The 14,926-nt window shown below is 48.5% G+C and overlaps 1 protein-coding gene across 7 annotated transcripts in view; it reads right to left on the bottom strand.

Moving 5' to 3' along the window:
• Positions 1–14,926, bottom strand: part of UBP1 (upstream binding protein 1) — a 161,062-nt gene that overhangs the window by 28,699 nt on the left and 117,437 nt on the right. For all 7 annotated transcript variants that reach the window (XR_012799184.1, XR_012799185.1, XR_012799186.1 and 4 more), the window contains 2 exons: positions 8,673–8,763; positions 904–1,016 (listed from right to left, as the gene is read on the bottom strand). Coding sequence is in view for 3 of the 7 variants with exons in the window: in XM_075586340.1 (XP_075442455.1) it covers positions 904–1,016; positions 8,673–8,763 (204 nt within the window). In the remaining 4 variants the exon portion in view is untranslated. The remainder of the gene's footprint in view (positions 1–903; positions 1,017–8,672; positions 8,764–14,926) is intronic.

Below are 14,926 nucleotides of genomic sequence, written 5' to 3'. Positions count from 1 at the left end.
GTTCCACCACCAGGACGACTCACCGAAGGTCATCTTGCCGCCGGTCACCTCACCGCCATCTTTAAATGTCCTCGCGGCCAGCCGCAGAGCACCTTGCACGACATTTGTGAGCGCCCTCAGCAGGATACTCCCCAACGGAGAAATTTAAAAATGTGTCCCTGCTGCTGGTGGCCGCGCTGAGTGTCCGGCGGCAAGAGGACCTGAGGCGAATCGTCCTGGGGTGGAGCGCCGGTAGCACTATGGTCGCGGCCAAATGGCCATGGTCAAACGTCCTAGACCAGGAGTTGCCAAATCCAATCCTCAAGGGCCACCAACAGCTCGTTTTAAGGATATCCCTGCTTCAGCACAGGTGGCTCAGTCAGTGAGTGGCTCACTCATTGGCCACCGATGTACTTGACTAGAGGAATGCAAAACTTATTTATTTTTTGTAAAATGAGGTCTCAAGGGAAAATATACTACCCATATCTGTTTTTAATTTTTCTTGTGTTCCCTAACATCTACAGTGGCGACGCTGTTTATTCTAACACGGCCGTAACCGCGGTGTGGGGAAAGTCGCGACTAGCCGGCGGCTCGTTTGGGGATTTCCCTGGCACGTGCGGCGCGTCACTCTGGCGCCGGTCACACGGTCCAGGGTTCCCCGGCATCCCCGAAGTCTGCAGAGGCAGCAGTGGTAAGGGGGAAGCTGCGCAAAGCTGCGCGCAGCCAGGGGGAGAAGCCAGGGGTTCGGGGAAGGGGAGGGGAGCATTTTTTTATTAAACGCGGGAAGGGGAAGAAAGGGGAAGATGCGGCTCTTTTAGGGACCTTAAGTAGTATTGCACCAGTGCTATAATGACAACACAGGTGCGTGCAGATCCGTTCAGTTTAATTTCAGCTGAATTATTTCCTACGCATCTACTTTCTTACCATGTACTGCACCATTGTTGTTATCCCCATTGTCTGCATCTTGTTGTCTCTCTGGGTGAACCCTTCGCGTCTGCTCCTGACACACATATATTGTCAGACGGGGCCGAACAGTCCTAAGATAGAAACATAGGTGTAACGAGATGGGAAAAGTAAGTCAGGTGGGGGGGAAAAAAATAAAAATTAACAATGTTTGATTAATGATGCCATCATAATTACTTTACACGCATCAAAAAAAAAGCGTCTTAATTTGACGCAAAGGCCCTCAAAAAGTAACAAAAAGATTAGGTAAGAATCATAAAATCTTTCCAAAGCATTTGGATACCATAGAAACATTAAACTTAAAAATATGCTGCCTGTTCTTCCTCCATCTCACCTCAGGAATTTGCTGACTATTTCAATGAAAAGGTGGAATCCATACATCAGGACAACCCCTCTGTTTTCTCCTCCCATCCTACACCTCTTCCTAAATCTCCTCCTGCCTTCATCGACTCTTTTTCCGCTATCACAGAGGATGTGTTGTTGCTGATCTCCTCTTCTCCCTCTACCACTTGCTCTCTTGACCCCATTCCCTCCCATCTCCTAAAACCTCTTGCTCCTACAATAATCCCTACACTCACACACATTTTTAACTCCTCCATCTACTCTGCTACCTTTCCCTCCTCCTTCAAACACGCAACAGTTATACCATTACTCAAAAACAGCAAGCTTGACCCTACCTGTCTTTCGAACTATCGTTCTGTCTCCCTCGTGCCTTTTGCCTCTAAACTCCTTGAATGTCTTGTATTCTCTCGCTTGCTCCATTTTCTTAACACCTATTCTGTCCTAGACCCTCTACAATCTGGCTTCCGCACTGCTCACTCCACTGAAACAGCCCTCACTAAAATAACTAATGACCTCTATGCTGCCAAAGACAGAGGTGATTACATCTCCTCTTTTCTCCTTACACACACTCTCTAGGTGACCTAATCATATCTCTTGGGTTCAAATATCACCTCTGTGCTAATGACACACAAATTGACTTTTCAACCCCTGACCTTACACCTGTTGTACAGACCAAAGTTTCTGAATGTCTCACTGCTATATCATCCTGGATAACCCTCCATCGACTTTAACTTAACATGGCAAAAAAAGATTTCCTCATATTTCATCACTAAGCTGGCCCTACTACTTCATTCCACATTACTGTTGAAAGTACTATCATACACCAAGTAGCACAAACGGATTGCCTAGGGGTCACACTTGAGTCCTCTCACATTCTCAAGGTAGCTAAAACCTGTCGTTTTTTTCCTCCGCAATATTAAAAACATACGCCCTTTCCTCTGTTGCTCGACTGCTAAAATTTTGATACAAACCTTCATTCTCTCCCGTCTCGACTACTATAACCTCCTCTGCTGTGCGGCCTTCCTGCCTCCCACCTGTCTCACCTACAATCTATCCTAAACACTGCTGCTAGAATCCCTCCACTGTTTCCTAAGTCTGGCTCAGCATCTCTTCTGGTGAAATCCCTCTCCTTTCTGCTTATCAAATCCCATCTCACACATTCAATTCTCCTCCTCACTTTTAAAGCTTTACACTCTTCTGCTCCTCCTTACGTCTCAGCCCTAATTTCTCGCTATGTACAATCCCGACTCTTGCGTTCCGCTCAAGGATGTCTTCTCTCTACCCCCTTTGTACTTAAAGCCCTGTCCCACCTTAAACCCTTCTTACAGACTGCCCCATTTTTTATGTAAGTTACTGCTTTTTCTATTCTTGTACAATAAATTATAAATTTTTACAGCTCTCTCTCTTTTTTTTTTTTTTTTTTTGCTGAGTGCCAATATCAGTCAGTGACTGAAGACTCGGACACCCATTGACAGAAGGAAGCCTGTGATAAGAATCCTAAGAACTCCCTTTTTGTACTTCACTCACACATGCCTGTGTAAGTGTTTTTATATCTTTATCTCCATTTTCACGGTCCTTATCCACCTTTCCCCTCCCCCCCTCCCATTCCCTTTTTTCCCTCCTCACCCTCACATTTCCCCGTCCCCTGTTTATCACCCTACAAGGTTCACCCTGCTTATATTGGGCTGCTGTGCTCTCTTCTGCCCATGGGTTTACTGCAACAAGTGCATTTCCAGCTGCTGAGGACATCCACTGACAGAGAAAGACAGCCCACAGAGTTTAAAGACACAGCTGAGTGAGTTTTACTCACACATGCCTGTGTGAGTACATGTAGAATATTTTATTAATTTACTTATCACCCCCTTCCACCCCTTTGCAAGCAGTTACTTGTGTACATTGTATTTCTTTTCTTTTGTATGCGCTCATCTCCATAACATTTGCATATCAACTAAGGATCAAGGGAAGGGATGATCCTTCTCGATTGAGCTGCAGCAGCATCGGGGACAGTATTATTTGTTTATTTTATTTATCACTTATTCACTCTAGCCCCCACACCAATAGGGGACAATAATCACATTTTGCACTTTATTTTGAGGGAGCGCCACTGTCACCCCTTTTTGCCGACTACCCCACACCTCTGGAATGCCCTTGCCCTCAATATCCGAATAGCACCCTCTCTATCCACCTTTAAGACTCACCTTAAAACACACCTGCTTAATGAAATATATGAGCAGCTCCTCCTCAGCTTGGTCCCTTGCAGACGCACTTACTAGAACACACTTCTACTGTCTCTGTACGTTCTTCCTACCTACCCATTAGATTGTAAGGTGTTCGGAGCCGGGACTCCTTTTCCTAAATGTCACTTTTATGTCTGAAGCACATCTTCCCATTATGTGTTATTTGTATTTCTTATTTATATGATTGTCAAGTGTATTACTGCTGTGAAGCGCCATGTACATTAATGGCGCTATATAAATAATATCTTTCTTAATATCATTTTTTCCCCCCTAATTATCAGTTTTTTTTGTTTTGTTTTTTAAGAGAAAATGTTTACTTTGGCCCAAGGAGGGATTCCCCCCTTAAAAGATAAAGCAAACCAGTCACTTGCATTCTAACCAAACAGCAAGTGGCAATTATCTATACTATACAGTAACTCAGACAGTTTGTTTGTCCGGCTATACAAATCCACATGCTTAATCCTAGAGCTAGAAAAACAGTACATGGAGTCCAATCATGGTGCAACAGAAATATTCCGCAGTTATATCATATAATAAGTCCCATAAGCCACGGACATCAAAATACTTGATCCTGGGTATATAAATGAAACAAAGCTGCTCAAAGAAATTGACATCAATTGTCATCCCAATCTAAAGTTCATAAACACGTGACTGTCGAATATGGTTTAAATCCTAGAGTGGGATTTATAGGGTAATAGGGGGACACAACGCCAAAGGCAGACGGTCCCCTTTTAACCATCCACACTCAGATAAAGTCACTGAACAATATTGGTGACACAGTCAGAAGTCAGCCAGTAATACCACAGTCCACTCACTATTAAATGTAGAGTGATGACAAACAGCAGGAAATCCGAGTAGGCGTGCATCCAGCTTGATTGGCGATCAGGAGAGAACAGCCTCTAGGGAGGAAAGTGGACCACAGCGCAGGGACAAATGGCAGGAACCAGCACACCATAGGTTAAAAACTACTTTATTGGTCGACAAGGGGAGACACCATAAAAAGGAGCAACCACCCACTCTGACGCGTTTCGGGCTAGGCCCTTTGTCAAAGAGTATGCCCCAATTACAACAAACACATACTTATATACACACACTCTAATTACCTAAATTAATCGCATCCTCCGGTATCGGTGACGTCAGCGGAACCAGCCGGGCATTTCGCGAGACTACCTGTCTAGCCGGAGCCCCAGGAGACAAATCAACTAGAGCATACTGCGCCACCTAGCCTGGAGGACACGTCAATGCAGGCAACAACAGATAACTATGTCCCGATTGTGTCCATAACCGGGAGTGACGTCACGAAGAACAATCCTAAATCTCACGAGACTCCCAGACTCACTGGTGTCTCTAAGAGACAAGGAAGAACCCCACAGCGCCATCTACCTCGGAGAGGACCGCAAGACACACACTAACCTACACATACACAAAGGCAGCAATCTCACATTGCCATAGAGACCATGATAACATATGTCTGTACAGTAAAGACATAACAAACTCATAGGAAAGTGAGAAAAATATGAAAAGAAACTAAATAAAAACATAAAGAACAAACTAAATAAAAAAATACAATATAATCACAATATGCTGAGTATGTATATGTATAGGCCATAACAAACCCTTATTGCTTGAAAAAATAAAAGTAAAAAGGGATAGAAAAAGGTGGTTGACATAGAAACATATATTGATTAAAAACTTTGATTGAAAATGTATTATATATTAAGCTATTAACAATACTGACAAAAAGTCTCTCTGTATAACCAACATAGAGACGGATATTTTATCCAACCGTTTCGCGACTACACAAAACATATATGTATTTACTATAAATAATTGTTTAGTGATCTCAATAAAAATAGTCATAATAAATGTAAATAATCTATAAGACCTAAAGATATAGAACCCGATACTATAACATATATATAATAACAAAATAGCAAATATTCAACAACTGCATCACAATCAGGAGAAAGAATAAACAGCAATATACTCAGCGAGGGATGAACACCATAATCACTGGGACAAAAAATGCTTAAATTCCCAGTCCGTGTTCATCCCTCGCGGAGCCATAGATCCCAAAGAATGTATCCAGAACATTTCTCTGCGGTTAAGGATATTCTCCCTATTTCCCCCTCTGACAGGTGCCTTGATAAACTCAAGGGCAGAAAAAGAAAAATTATTAATCCTGCCAGAGGGACACGCAGAGAAATGTCTAGAGACGGGATATTTATCATCCTTCTGTTTAATAGATCTCAAATGTTCTGATATCCTTTGCTTAAGAGGGCGTATCGTCCTCCCTATATATTTACTGCCACAGCCGCATTTCAACATGTATACGACGTAATTGGAATTACATGTGATCAATGATTGAATCCTCAAATTTTCTCTAGTGTAAACATTTTTTCGACTTTTAAGTGGAACTGCATAATGTTACGAATTTGTCTAGACTGTCTACTATAAGTGGATATAAATAGAGGTGTAAAGTCCTTGGAAAATCCATCTTTTGATCTCCAGGCCAGGAGTGCACATCCGATTGCATTAATTAAGGAAATACCTAAGGCATACGTCTACGCAGAGTCTGTTCGACTGAACAAGCCATTGATAGATCTGCTTATCTCAAAAACAAATTTCTATCAAGGGGCTATAGTAAGTCTAACATAGACTCTGCTTATGCCAATGCTTTACAAATGGACCGGAAGGATTTGTTAAGATCCAATAAGAGAACAAAAGATGGATTTTCCAAGGACTCTACACCTCTATATATATCCACTTATAGGAGACAGTCTAGACAAATTCGTAACATTATTCTGAAACACTGGAATGTACTTAAGCTTGATGAACAACTTAAGACATACGTTGATATACCACCAAAATTTGTCTTTAGATGGGCTAAGACCCTGGGACATTATCTATCACCAAGTTTATTGCAGACCTGTGGTAAGACTAATGTTACTTCTAGGATTAGAGGTTTTAAGAAATGTGGAAATTGTAATATGTGCAGATATGCAGTTCCACTTAAGTCTAAAAAATATTTACACTAGAGAAAATTTGAGGATTCAGTCATTGATCACATGTAATTCCAATTACGTCGTATACATGTTGAAATGCGGCTGTGGCAGTAAATATATAGGGAGGACGATACGCCCTCTTAAGCAAAGGATATCAGAACATTTGAGATCTATTAAACAGAAGGATGATAAATATCCCGTCTCTAGACATTTCTCTGCGTGTCCCTCTGGCAGGATTAATAATTTTTCTTTTTCTGCCCTTGAGTTTATCAAGGCACCTGTCAGAGGGGGAAATAGGGAGAATATCCTTAACCGCAGAGAAATGTTCTGGATACATTCTTTGGGATCTATGGCTCCGCGAGGGATGAACACGGACTGGGAACTTAAGCATTTTTTGTCTCAGTGATTATGGTGTTCATCCCTCGCTGAGTATATTGCTGTTTATTCTTTCTCCTGATTGTGATGCGGTTGTTGAATATTTGCTATTTTGTCATTATATATATATGTTATAGTATGGGGTTCTATATCTTTAGGTCTTATAGATTAAATACATTTATTATGACTATTTTTATTGAGATCACTAAACAATTATTTATAGTAAATACATATATGTTTTGTGCAGTCGCGAAACGGTTGGATAAAATATCCGTCTCTATGTTGGTTATACAGAGAGACTTTTTGTCAGTATTGTTAACAACTTAATATATAATACATTTTCAATCAAAGTTTTTAATCAATATATGTTTCTATGTCAACCACCTTTTTCTATCCCTTTTTACTTTTATTTTTTCAAGCAATAAGGGTTTGTTATGGCCTATACATATACATACTCAGCATATTGTGATTATATTGTATTTTTTTTATTTAGTTTGTTCTTTATGTTTTTATTTAGTTTCTTTTCATATTTTTCTCACTTTCCTATGAGTTTGTTATGTCTTTACTGTACAGACATATGTTATCATGGTCTCTATGGCAATGTGAGATTGCTGCCTTTGTGTATGTGTAGGTTAGTGTGTGTCTTGCGGTCCTCTCCGAGGTAGATGGCGCTGTGGGGTTCTTCCTTGTCTCTTAGAGACACCAGTGAGTCTGGGAGTCTCGTGAGATTTAGGATTGTTCCTCGTGACGTCACTCCCGGTTATGGACACAATCGGGACATAGTTATCTGTTGTTGCCTGCATTGACGTGTCCTCCAGGCTAAGTGGCGCAGTATGCTCTAGATGATTTGTCTCCTGGGGCTCCGGCTAGACAGGTAGTCTCGCGAGATGCCCGGCTGGTTCCGCAGACGTCACCGATACCGGAGGATGCGATTAATTTAGGTAATTAGAGTGTGTGTATATAAGTATGTGTTTGTTGTAATTGGGGCATACTCTTTGACAAAGGGCCTAGCCCGAAACGCGTCAGAGTGGGTGGTTGCTCCTTTTTATGGTGTCTCCCCTTGTCGACCAATAAAGTAGTTTTTAACCTATGGTGTGCTGGTTCCTGCCATTTGTCCCTGCGCTGTGGTCCACTTTCCTCCCTAGAGGCTGTTCTCTCCTAATCCTAGAGCTACTAAACTTGACATGCTATCTAATAGGATCAAAAGGAAGAGCGTATGTTGGATTTTGTTACAGTATGTTTCCCCCATAGCTTTGGGTAGCCCCCAAACAAATGTTCGTGAAAACTTAGTTTTTTTTTCTCTTTTGTTCCTCAGGGAATTGTTCGATTAACTTCAAATCTGGAATGTAGGTACATATTTGGAGGAGACATAATTAGTCCACGAAGTACCGGTTGAATACTTCCAGTTCTAAAGCGGTTCTCTTGATTTTATCTAGGTGTCTCACGCTTCGTACTTACGTCGCATTGAGAACAGTGCGATCGAAACAAAATCATGTGAATAATGAGCTTTTATTTTGAAATTTGAGCTTTAGTGTAGTCTTTCTGCGGCTTTCTTGCCATTCTCAATTATATTCTTGACTTGATAGGATGCAATTGGTTAGGATACAGTTAGGGTTACTTTGTTTTTACAATAATAGTATAGATTTTAGATTGGCCATGCTTAGCATGTTTTAGCTAAACTATTGTTAAAAATCTAAAAAAAATATTTTGGACACCACTCCCCCGGGCAACGCCTGGTAATTCCGCTAGTTTTAATATAATAGTTTATTACCTTGATTTAAGAGCATTGAATAACCGAATGCCATCTGCTGGGCCACAGATCTGCACAAGATCTTCTCTCGTCAGCTTTAATAAATCAGAACCTATAGAAAGCATATGGGGAGCGAAAAGACAGATGAGACAAAGTAACAGCTCCTCATGAGTGTGCGGGAGAGCGCGCACGTACGAGTATACACACACACACACATATATATATATACATACACACACACACACACACACACACACACACACACACACACACACTGTTCGACAAATCACCCAAAAATCTACTCGCCCAACCACAAAATCTACTCGCCATGTAGTCCCGCCCCCAACCCCACCCCCAACCGCGCTTTAAAATAAAATATATAAATAAAATACATTTAATAAATTCCAAGGCAGAACAACATTCGTTTTTGACATAAATGTATTTATTGTATTACATTATACTACAATTAGTCCTTGTTACGTGTGTGTGTGTGTGTGTGTGTGTGTGTGTGTGTGTGTGTGTGTGTGTGTGTGTGTGTGTGTGTGTGTGTAAATGTCAGATCTAGAAATAAAAGCCAGATGTGAATGACTAGTTTCCTGAACCCCTTAACCAGTGTCTGGATGTCCCCGCTTCACAATATCTAAAGCAGCAATCCCGCCTGGGATCTTACCTGATCCGCAGTCCCTCAATGTCCACGTACCCGCATTCCCGCAATGTTATACATTGGAGGGGAGGTGTTCCTTACCTGTCTTCTGGGTTAGGGGGGGTTCCGATGTCTTCCGTGTGAAGCTTGAGTCAGATCTGGAAGAAAGCAGTATAGGTTATTTCGGTGTAGGTATAGGGCAGTTAAGATATATAGGGTAAGTAAGATATCCAGGTCCAGAGTGTGGGTGAAAGATACAGCGAGAGAGCGAGAGGGTGACAGGGAGAGTAAGAGAGAGGGTTACAGGGAGAGCTAGAGAGAGAGAGAGAGAGGGTGACAGGGAGAGCTAGAGAGAGAGAGAGAGGGTGACAGGGAGAGCGAGAGAGAGAGGGTGACAGGGAGAGCGAGAGAGAGAGGGTGACAGGGAGAGCGAGAGAGAGAGGGTGGCAGGGAGAGCGAGAGAGAGAGGGTGGCAGGGAGAGCGAGAGAGGGTGACAGGGAGAGCGAGAGAGGGTGACAGGGAGAGCGAGAGAGGGTGACAGGGAGAGCGAGAGAGGGTGACAGGGAGAGCGAGAGAGGGTGACAGGGAGAGCGAGAGAGGGTGACAGGGAGAGCGAGAGAGGGTGACAGGGAGAGCGAGAGAGGGTGACAGGGAGAGCGAGAGAGGGTGACAGGGAGAGTGAGAGAGGGTGACAGGGAGAGCGCGAGAGAGAGTGACAGGGAGAGCGAGAGCGCGAGAGAGGGTGACAGGGAGAGCGAGAGAGAGGGTGACAGGGAGAGCGCGAGAGAGGGTGACAGGGAGAGCGCGAGAGAGGGTGACAGGGAGAGCGAGAGAGCGAGAGAGAGGGTGACAGGGAGAGCGAGAGAGCGAGAGAGAGGATGACAGGGAGAGCGAGAGAGAGGGTGACAGGGAGAGCGAGAGAGAGGGTGACAGGGAGAGCGAGAGAGCGAGAGAGAGGGTGACAGGGAGAGCGAGAGAGAGAGAGTGGCAGGGAGAGCGAGAGAGAGAGAGGGTGGCAGGGAGAGCGAGAGAGAGAGGGTGGCAGGGAGAGCGAGAGAGAGAGAGTGGCAGGGAGAGCGAGAGAGGGTGACAGGGAGAGCGAGAGAGGGTGACAGGGAGAGCGAGAGCGCGAGAGAGAGGGTGACAGGGAGAGCGAGAGAGCGAGAGAGCGAGAGAGAGGGTGACAGGGAGAGCGAGAGAGAGGGTGACAGGGAGAGCGAGAGAGCGAGAGAGAGGGTGACAGGGAGAGCGAAAGAGAGGGTGACAGGGAGAGCGAGAGAGAGGGTGACAGGGAGAGCGAGAGAGAGAGGGTGGCAGGGAGAGCGAGAGAGAGAGGGTGGCAGGGAGAGCGAGAGGGTGGCAGGGAGAGCGAGAGAGAGAGGGTGGCAGGGAGAGCGAGAGAGGGTGACAGGGAGAGCGAGAGAGGGTGACAGGGAGAGCGAGAGAGGGTGACAGGGAGAGCGAGAGTGCGAGAGAGAGGGTGACAGGGAGAGCGAGAGCGCGAGAGAGAGGGTGACAGGGAGAGCGAGAGAGCGAGAGAGATGGTGACAGGGAGAGCGAGAGAGCGAGAGAGAGGGTGACAGGGAGAGCGAAAGAGAGGGTGACAGGGAGAGCGAGAGAGAGGGTGACAGGGAGAGCGAGAGAGAGAGGGTGGCAGGGAGAGCGAGAGAGAGAGGGTGGCAGGGAGAGCGAGAGGGTGGCAGGGAGAGCGAGAGAGAGAGGGTGGCAGGGAGAGCGAGAGAGGGTGACAGGGAGAGCGAGAGAGGGTGACAGGGAGAGCGAGAGAGGGTGACAGAGAGAGCGAGAGTGCGAGAGAGAGGGTGACAGGGAGAGCGAGAGCGCGAGAGAGAGGGTGACAGGGAGAGCGAGAGAGCGAGAGAGATGGTGACAGGGAGAGCGAGAGAGCGAGAGAGAGGGTGACAGGGAGAGAGCGAGAGAGAGGGTGACAGGGAGAGAGCGAGAGAGAGGGTGACAGGGAGAGCGAGAGAGAGGGTGACAGGGAGAGCGAGAGAGAGGGTGACAGGGAGAGTGAGAGAGCGAGAGAGAGGGTGACAGGGAGAGCGAGAGAGCAAGAGAGAGAGGGTGACAGGGAGAGCGAGAGAGAGGGAGACAGGGAGAGCGACAGAGAGAGAGAGAGAGGGTGACAGGGAGAGCAAGAGAGAGAGGGTGACACGGAGAGCGAGAGAGAGGGTGACAGGGAGAGCGAGAGAGAGAGGGTGACAGGGAGAGTGAGAGAGAGAGAGAGAGGGTGACAGGGAGAGAGAGGGTGACAGGGAGAGCAAGAGAGAGAGGGTGACAGGGAGAGCGAGAGAGAGAGAGGGTGACAAGGAGATTGAGAGAGAGAGAGAGAGGGTGACAGAGAGATCGAGAGAGAGAGAGGGTGACAGGGAGAGTGAGAAAGAGAGGGTGACAGGGAGAGCGAGAGAGAGAGTGTGACAGGGAGAGAGAGAGTGACAGGGAGAGCGAGAGAGAGTGTGAAAGGGAGAGCGAGAGAGAGAGTGTGAAAGGGAGAGCGAGAGAGAGAGGGTGACAGGGAGAGCGAGAGAGAGTGTGAAAGGGAGAGCGAGAGAGAGGGTGACAGGGACAGCGAGAGAGAGAGGGTGACAGGGAGAGTGTGACAGGGAGAGCGAGAGAGAGAGAGGGTGACAGGGAGATCGAGAGAGAGAGAGGGTGACAGGGAGAGTGAGAGAGAGAGGGTGACAGGGAGAGTGAGAAAGAGAGGGTGACAGGGAGAGTGCGAGAGAGGGTGACAGGGAGAGCGCGAGAGAGGGTGACAGGGAGAGCGAGAGAGCGAGAGAGAGGGTGACAGGGAGAGCGAGAGAGCGAGAGAGAGGATGACAGGGAGAGCGAGAGAGAGGGTGACAGGGAGAGCGAGAGAGAGGGTGACAGGGAGAGCGAGAGAGCGAGAGAGAGGGTGACAGGGAGAGCGAGAGAGAGAGAGTGGCAGGGAGAGCGAGAGAGAGAGAGGGTGGCAGGGAGAGCGAGAGAGAGAGGGTGGCAGGGAGAGCGAGAGAGAGAGAGTGGCAGGGAGAGCGAGAGAGGGTGACAGGGAGAGCGAGAGAGGGTGACAGGGAGAGCGAGAGCGCGAGAGAGAGGGTGACAGGGAGAGCGAGAGAGCGAGAGAGCGAGAGAGAGGGTGACAGGGAGAGCGAGAGAGAGGGTGACAGGGAGAGCGAGAGAGCGAGAGAGAGGGTGACAGGGAGAGCGAAAGAGAGGGTGACAGGGAGAGCGAGAGAGAGGGTGACAGGGAGAGCGAGAGAGAGAGGGTGGCAGGGAGAGCGAGAGAGAGAGGGTGGCAGGGAGAGCGAGAGGGTGGCAGGGAGAGCGAGAGAGAGAGGGTGGCAGGGAGAGCGAGAGAGGGTGACAGGGAGAGCGAGAGAGGGTGACAGGGAGAGCGAGAGAGGGTGACAGGGAGAGCGAGAGTGCGAGAGAGAGGGTGACAGGGAGAGCGAGAGAGAGAGAGGGTGACAAGGAGATTGAGAGAGAGAGAGAGAGGGTGACAGGGAGATCGAGAGAGAGAGAGGGTGACAGGGAGAGTGAGAAAGAGAGGGTGACAGGGAGAGCGAGAGAGAGAGTGTGACAGGGAGAGAGAGAGTGACAGGGAGAGCGAGAGAGAGTGTGAAAGGGAGAGCGAGAGAGAGAGTGTGAAAGGGAGAGCGAGAGAGAGAGGGTGACAGGGAGAGCGAGAGAGAGTGTGAAAGGGAGAGCGAGAGAGAGGGTGACAGGGACAGCGAGAGAGAGAGGGTGACAGGGAGAGTGTGACAGGGAGAGCGAGAGAGAGAGAGGGTGACAGGGAGATCGAGAGAGAGAGAGGGTGACAGGGAGAGTGAGAGAGAGAGGGTGACAGGGAGAGTGAGAAAGAGAGGGTGACAGGGAGAGTGCGAGAGAGGGTGACAGGGAGAGCGCGAGAGAGGGTGACAGGGAGAGCGAGAGAGCGAGAGAGAGGGTGACAGGGAGAGCGAGAGAGCGAGAGAGAGGATGACAGGGAGAGCGAGAGAGAGGGTGACAGGGAGAGCGAGAGAGAGGGTGACAGGGAGAGCGAGAGAGCGAGAGAGAGGGTGACAGGGAGAGCGAGAGAGAGAGAGTGGCAGGGAGAGCGAGAGAGAGAGAGGGTGGCAGGGAGAGCGAGAGAGAGAGGGTGGCAGGGAGAGCGAGAGAGAGAGAGTGGCAGGGAGAGCGAGAGAGGGTGACAGGGAGAGCGAGAGAGGGTGACAGGGAGAGCGAGAGCGCGAGAGAGAGGGTGACAGGGAGAGCGAGAGAGCGAGAGAGCGAGAGAGAGGGTGACAGGGAGAGCGAGAGAGAGGGTGACAGGGAGAGCGAGAGAGCGAGAGAGAGGGTGACAGGGAGAGCGAAAGAGAGGGTGACAGGGAGAGCGAGAGAGAGGGTGACAGGGAGAGCGAGAGAGAGAGGGTGGCAGGGAGAGCGAGAGAGAGAGGGTGGCAGGGAGAGCGAGAGGGTGGCAGGGAGAGCGAGAGAGAGAGGGTGGCAGGGAGAGCGAGAGAGGGTGACAGGGAGAGCGAGAGAGGGTGACAGGGAGAGCGAGAGAGGGTGACAGGGAGAGCGAGAGTGCGAGAGAGAGGGTGACAGGGAGAGCGAGAGCGCGAGAGAGAGGGTGACAGGGAGAGCGAGAGAGCGAGAGAGATGGTGACAGGGAGAGCGAGAGAGAGGGTGACAGGGAGAGAGCGAGAGAGAGGGTGACAGGGAGAGAGCGAGAGAGAGGGTGACAGGGAGAGCGAGAGAGAGGGTGACAGGGAGAGCGAGAGAGAGGGTGACAGGGAGAGTGAGAGAGCGAGAGAGAGGGTGACAGGGAGAGCGAGAGAGCAAGAGAGAGAGGGTGACAGGGAGAGCGAGAGAGAGGGAGAGCAAGAGAGAGGGAGACAGGGAGAGCGACAGAGAGAGAGAGAGGGTGACAGGGAGAGCAAGAGAGAGAGGGTGACACGGAGAGCGAGAGAGAGGGTGACAGGGAGAGCGAGAGAGAGAGGGTGACAGGGAGAGTGAGAGAGAGAGAGAGAGGGTGACAGGGAGAGAGAGGGTGACAGGGAGAGCAAGAGAGAGAGGGTGACAGGGAGAGCGAGAGAGAGAGAGGGTGACAAGGAGATTGAGAGAGAGAGAGAGAGGGTGACAGGGAGATCGAGAGAGAGAGAGGGTGACAGGGAGAGTGAGAAAGAGAGGGTGACAGGGAGAGCGAGAGAGAGAGTGTGACAGGGAGAGAGAGAGTGACAGGGAGAGCGAGAGAGAGTGTGAAAGGGAGAGCGAGAGAGAGAGTGTGAAAGGGAGAGCGAGAGAGAGAGGGTGACAGGGAGAGCGAGAGAGAGTGTGAAAGGGAGAGCGAGAGAGAGAGGGTGACAGGGACAGCGAGAGAGAGAGGGTGACAGGGAGAGTGTGACAGGGAGAGCGAGAGAGAGAGAGGGTGACAGGGAGATCGAGAGAGAGAGAGGGTGACAGGGAGAGTGAGAGAGAGAGGGTGACAGGGAGAGTGAGAAAGAGAGGGTGACAGGGAGAGTGAGAAAGAGAGGGTGACAGGGAGAGCGAGAGAGAGAGTGTGACAGGGAGAGAGAGAGTGACAGGGAGAGAGAGAGTGTGAAAGGGAGAGCGAGAGAGAAAGGGTGACAGGGAGAGCGAGAGAGTGTG

The sequence above is a fragment of the Ascaphus truei genome, chromosome 2, assembly GCF_040206685.1.
Source record: "Ascaphus truei isolate aAscTru1 chromosome 2, aAscTru1.hap1, whole genome shotgun sequence".
NCBI classification, from domain to species: domain Eukaryota; kingdom Metazoa; phylum Chordata; class Amphibia; order Anura; family Ascaphidae; genus Ascaphus; species Ascaphus truei.
The sequence above is the reverse complement of the archived record's forward strand: the minus strand, read 5'-3'. Positions and strand labels throughout refer to the sequence as shown.